Source organism: Globicephala melas, chromosome 14 (genome assembly GCF_963455315.2).
Source record: "Globicephala melas chromosome 14, mGloMel1.2, whole genome shotgun sequence".
In the NCBI taxonomy this organism is placed as follows: domain Eukaryota; kingdom Metazoa; phylum Chordata; class Mammalia; order Artiodactyla; family Delphinidae; genus Globicephala; species Globicephala melas.
Window position 1 is genome coordinate 57,748,302 of NC_083327.1, and position 6,000 is coordinate 57,754,301.

The 6,000-nt window shown below is 40.1% G+C and overlaps 1 protein-coding gene across 7 annotated transcripts in view; it reads left to right on the forward strand.

The window, feature by feature from the left end:
- The window catches only part of AKAP7 (A-kinase anchoring protein 7), a 140,629-nt gene extending 137,397 nt beyond the window's left edge, over nt 1-3,232 (forward strand). For 4 of the 7 annotated variants that reach the window (XM_060283733.1, XM_030853447.2, XM_060283734.1 and 1 more), the window contains one exon: nt 998-2,015. In XM_060283733.1, the coding sequence (XP_060139716.1) occupies nt 998-1,194 (197 nt within the window). In that variant the 3' untranslated portion in view covers nt 1,195-2,015. Of the gene's footprint in view, nt 1-997 lie in introns of all 7 variants that reach the window. The other 3 variants (XM_030853446.2, XM_060283735.1, XR_009558816.1) reach the window with 2 other exon arrangements.
- Nucleotides 3,233-6,000: the final 2,768 nt, after the last annotated feature.

Genomic DNA, 6,000 nt, shown 5'->3' on the forward strand with positions numbered 1-6,000 from the left:
ATTGTTGAAAGTAGAGTATTAAAATCCCCTACTATTACTGTAATGCTATCACTCCCTTGAGATCTGTTAGCATTTACTTAATATATTTAGGTGCTCAGATGTCTTTGCTTCCAGTCATCTGCCTTCCTGGATCCGTAGCTCACTGGAAGGAGATGAAGGACTGACTGGGCATGAGAGATGAGCCCCTTAGCTTTTTTTCCTCAGTTAAGGGAGACAAGAAAGAGAATGAGTGGGAAATGTGCAGCATTTGAACACATGGCAACCACCCCTTTTACAGAAAAATGAAAGGATAATTTAACCTTGATCATCACTAGCAGGGAAGCAAAATGGCCATAAAATACTAACATCTAGGAATTTACTGTCATAATCCTAACTCTTCCTCGAAGAGTTTCCTATTTCTTAAATTACAGTGATAGCTCTGAAATTAAAAAGAATATTAGTTTTACAAGCTTATTTTAACCATTTCCTAGCAGTAGTAGTTGCTTTTGTCTTCATGGGAGGGCTGAGACTTTAACAACGATCCAGGCCAAGGGTTATAAAATTGCTGATCCTATGTGGCTAGTTGATTAGGAAATCTCAATTACCTGACGTTTGGTAGTGGTGAAGTAGAAGCAAATACATCTTGTTGGTGATTTCACATGTCTGATGAGGCTCCAGGTGGTGGGTATGTGGACTTTAGTAGTAGTAATCACTTTTGGACGAGAGAAAAACAAAAATCTCATGTAGAAATGGGGAACTTCCAGCATTGCTAGGTAGAATATTTTAAGATTGGGGCTAATGAACTGCTTTTCAACCTGAAGTCTTCAGGAACAGGCAGTCTCCTGCTTCTGCAAATACCAAATGAAAAGCCAAACCAGTATTCTTGGATTTATAGATCCAGTTTACCAGACTGAAGGACACTTGCTCTTTGTAACTAACTGAACTAGCCGGCCCCTGCATGCTGAGTTTCTGTGGCAATATGATCTCAGTGACCTGTCTTCTCTATTGTGGAATGTAGGTGATAAGAATGGAGGTGAGCCCGATGATGCTGAACTGGTAAGGCTCAGTAAGAGGCTGGTGGAGAATGCGGTGCTCAAGGCTGTCCAGCAGTATCTGGAAGAAACACAGAACAAAAACAAGCCAGGGGATGGGAGCTCTGTGAAAACTGAAGAGGCTGATAGGAATGGCACTGACAGTGACAACAACAGGAAATGAGACCCGAAGGCAGGCAGGCCCCCGCCGCTCCGTGAGAAGCATCCCTGCTCCCCTCTGCCGGGTCAATGGACTAATTTGCATTGTGCTATTTAAGTGTCTCTTGTCCAATCTGTGGAGATTGCCTAATACTTTCATGATCGATGTGTTTGCATTCCTGAAACACAGCAGAAGAGAAATGGAGTGCTGGGACTATCAGAGGAAATTAATTCATGAAGGAAGAATGGCCCAGGTTTTACGTGCCCTCAGCCGAGGCTCTGGGAGAGAGTATTTTGCGTGATGCCTCGTGGACTCAAAGGCCATGGAAGGGGCCTTGCCGTAAACGGAATACCACCATTTATATTGCTTAGCAGGGCATCTGACTACTTTATCTGAGGCCAGAACACACACACAGCTAGCAAGTGCTATGATTAAAATGATCACTGTTGAAATTATTATCCATGTAGCTAGTCCATAATGTTCCATGTTTGTCCTATGTGTGCTGTCGCTATGCAGTGATCTTTATTTACAGTAAGTTTGTTTCACGTAAATGATATATTTTTGGTGAAATGCAACCTTTTCTATAAAATGTGGGCAGCATTTTAAAGGTTTCTTTTTAACTCTCTTTTGATAAGTCAGTGTACCATATTTAATGTTTTTCATTGGCATTTGTATGTAAAATGTATCATATAATTTTTTTTCCATAGGCCAGAAACCTATTGGAATCCGGGACTTAATTAATGAAGCTTTGCGTCGAGAGAGGATGGGTCTGCAGTCCAAAGTGAAACAGATAAAGGAACTTTTATTAAAGCCTGAGACTCAGGCCAAAATTAGGAGGGAGCTTTTTGAAGGAAGAGTCATTAACAACAGTAATGAAGGAAATGATGTTGATTTCAGCGCAATTTTGACGTAAGCTCTACGTTGCTATCATGGTACCAGAGTTTATGAAATCTTTTCAGCTCATTAAATAGCTCTTTGGTAAATACCACAGAAGTGTTCTGATAGAGTCTGCACAACAGCAAACCAACATTGGTAAGGAGTTAACAGTTTCTTACCAAAGAAAACTGATTCTGCACTGTTATTTTTAAGCTAGACTTGTGTTTTAGAATGTTTATCTCTATAATACCGAGGTTCATTATATAGAAAGGACTTCTTAATTAGCCATTGTGAGATGTTCGTTGGGTCCTCACAAATAAAATATACAGACTGTGGAAAATCATTTACAGACAAAAAGAAAAAACAGTATTTTAAGGGTAAGTTGTCCCTGTTGACATGATTTTTGTTGTTAAATCAAAAGAAGCATTGTTCACATGTATCTATGCCTATTGTTACTTTTAATGAGACTTTGAATGTTTATTGATCACTAGTACTTGAATGAACATTTATAAATGTAATTATTGCAGTCACTGGTTAAGAATGTTTTATAATGTCCGTATGTATTACTTTTCAGTGATCAAAATGTAATTTGCTTTTTTTTTTTTTTTTTTTTTTTTTTTTTGCAGTACGTGGGCCTCTCACTGTTGTGGCCTCTCCCGTTGTGGAGCACAGGCTCCGGATGCACAGGCTCAGCGGCCATGGCTCACGAGCCTAGCTGCTCCGTGGCATGTGGGATCTTCCCAGACCGGGGCACGAACCCATGTCCCCTGCATCAGCAGGCGGACTCTAAACCACTGCGCCACCAGGGAAGCCCTGCTTTTTCATTTCTTAATGAATGTTTGGGATTTTTATTTTCTACTTTTCTGAAGATAAGCCCCCGGTCTTACTGTATCCCTCATAATCTGAATTTGTTTGCACTGGTTCATTTTTAAAGAAAATTCTTGAAAAGTTTCCCTCCCATACGATAATCACTAGTAACAGCTTTTTCTGTAGTCAGTGTAAAATTGCTGCTACTAAGAGATTATGATGGAGGGGGAAATTATTAGAGATCAAATATGTAATCATTTTAAAGATAAAATCCAGTTTACTCATGGATTTTAGCTATTTTTTCACTGGGTAAATTATACTACATTTATTTATAAGTGAGTTTATGCATTTTCATGCCCGTTAATAAATGTATTGTTTTCCCTTGTTGCCTTTCTTCATTTTTTTTTTCCTCACTCTTAGAAGCTGTTGGATCTTTGTGAATATAGTGAAGTCAGAAACAGGCGCTCTGATACTTTAGTGTTTCTTAACTTTTACGTTTTTGTCCTTCACGCTAAGATAGCACAGCTGGGAGAGCACCTTTAACCTGAGACTTTTAAAGCTCTTCAAATCAGTCAGCTTCACAGAGAATTAACAACAGAACATTGAAGGCAAAGAAAATCTCAGTAGCATCTCATAAACTGCTAACAGTGGGTCACTGAAGTGATATCAGTAGCAGAGATGAAGAGAGAGGGTCCATCGAGATACAAAGACCTGGGAGCTGCTTACCAGGAGTCCCTCCTGGGGGCGGAGGGCTTTACTGTTTGTAGCCGGCTTCCTTAAGTCAACCCTCGAAGTGGGAAGCAAAGATATTTGGGGGCTTGCCTTGTCTTTTAAGTGAGGAAACAGTCATAAGGAGATCAAGTGCCGTTTCCAAGGCCATTCTGCTGCTAGGGCACAGGACCTGAACTGCAACCCAGGGCTCCTCCCAGAACCTAAGTTAATAATATTTCAGGAAAAATAGCACTTCTTAACATACACCTATAAACCTCTTTATCCTCAAGGAGCTACTCCAACCCTTCCCAACAATTTGAAAGGCTTAAAAAAGTATCCTTTTTGCAATCTGAGGTTACATGCCCTCCTGTTCTTTTATTTAAGAGTCATACCTCCCATCTGTGAAGTACCTGGCTGTGAGCGAGGTGATTTTGGCACATTATTACATTTCTTCCCCTCAGTGAACTTGTTAGGAAGTTACTGGTTCTCTTTTACAGATTAGGAAACTTGGAAACTGGGGCTCTAAATGGTTAAATGGGTATTTATAAAGCTAATAAAAGGTAGGGCTAAATTTAAACTTGGGTCTATTCTAGTTCAAAACCATGCTCTTTCCACAATGCGGCAGTTCCTCTCTCCACCGAGTACAAATCATTACACAAGTTAAGGATGTGGAACAAAGGGAAAGTCACTTTCTTTTGACCAGACCAGCTCCCTTGCAGCCCTGAAGTTCTATGAACATAGGAGAGTGGTCAGCTGATATGATGGAACTGGAAAAAAAAAAACCCAGATATTTAATTTAGGGATTAAAGATTCCAGTTTTGATCAGTGAAATCTTCATTTAAGCAGGTTTACAAAGACAATGGAAAGTGTACAGTAAGATAAATCTTCCTCTTGTTTCCATTTAAAAAATCTAATTAAGACATTAATTTGCAAAAATCAAAGTTTGGAATCGGAAATAATATGAAATGACTTTTTCCTCATTAGTCAAAGTCATAGAAGAATTGCTTGTTGGGTCACATAGATATACTGTGTTGTCCTAAATTGGTATAGTATGTTATGTAGGCTAGTCTCTGAGAGGGAGGCTGCGTGGTTGGTGAAAGAGCATTGGTCTGGTCCAGTGGGTGGACCTGGGCCCACCACTGACGATGATTCTGAACAAACCGATTCACTTTTTTGTATTGAAACAGTGTGGTGCCAGGTGATCTCCAAGGACCCTAGACTCTTTTTTTCTTTTTGCGGTACACGGGCCCCTCACTGTTGCGGCCTCTCCCGTTGCGGAGCACAGGCTCCGGACGCGCAGGCTCAGCGGCCATGGCTCACGGGCCCAGCCGCTCCGCGGCATGTGGGATCTTCCTAGACCGGGGCACGAACCCGTGTCCCCTGCATCGGCAGGTGGACTCTCAACCACTGCGCCACCAGGGAAGCCCGACCCTAGACTCTTTGTGACTATACTTCGATGCTAGTCCTGCTGATTCCATGTCTGGGACAGCTACCCATGGGGCCTTCTTGACTGGGCTGCTGTAGTGCATCTGTTGTCTACAAGAGACTTAGAATTCTAGAAGGCTCTGTCAACGTCACATAGGGAAACCTAGTGGCACATACTGTCATTTATAACCAGATTCCCACATTTTCAGTCACTGGTAAAATAGTAGATCCTATATAAATAGTTTAAGGGATGTCAAAAAAGTAATATTTTCAACAGCAGGGCAAGATTCTGCCAGCTTTGAACTTGGTCCCATTTATACTAGATCGTTATTGTATTAACCTACTTTTCAGTCTAAACTAACTATAAGCCTTTGAGATATTCTAGATTTATAGCTAGAGCATACTTAGGATTCAAACTATTCACTCCAAAATCCCAAATGTGCTTCTACCTGGTCATCCCAGCAACCAGATGCTCCCGTAGGGAGGTAATTACAGTAGTTTTGACTTCACACTCTAGATGCCATTTCAGACATAAGACTAATAAGGCATGTTGGTACCTCTATACTTGATCATCAATTCATAAACTAGCTATCAGATTATATAACAAATTAAGAATTTATTTCATTATATAATCAAAGAAAAGGAACCTATAGTATCTCCAAACCTAAATTGATGAATGGATAATCTATCATCATCCATTATTTTCATCACTTTCAAATAACGGTTTTATCATTGAACAAATTGTGGGTGCATTCCTGAATAACAGGTTTTCCAGGTAGTCATATAAAAAATAAATAAACCCAGTGTACTTTAAAAAGAAGTTTCCAAGCCCCTACATGAGTTTGATGGCAGTACACATTCTTAACAAGACAAACCCCTGGATTATTCATTCACAGTAAAAATGAATATTAGTGTAACCCACTCTGAGTCAGTGAATTTAAAATTCTGATACTAGCTAGAGCATTTCTTTCCTGGATCACTATTTTGGGGATAAGAAAGCTTGTTTATAAA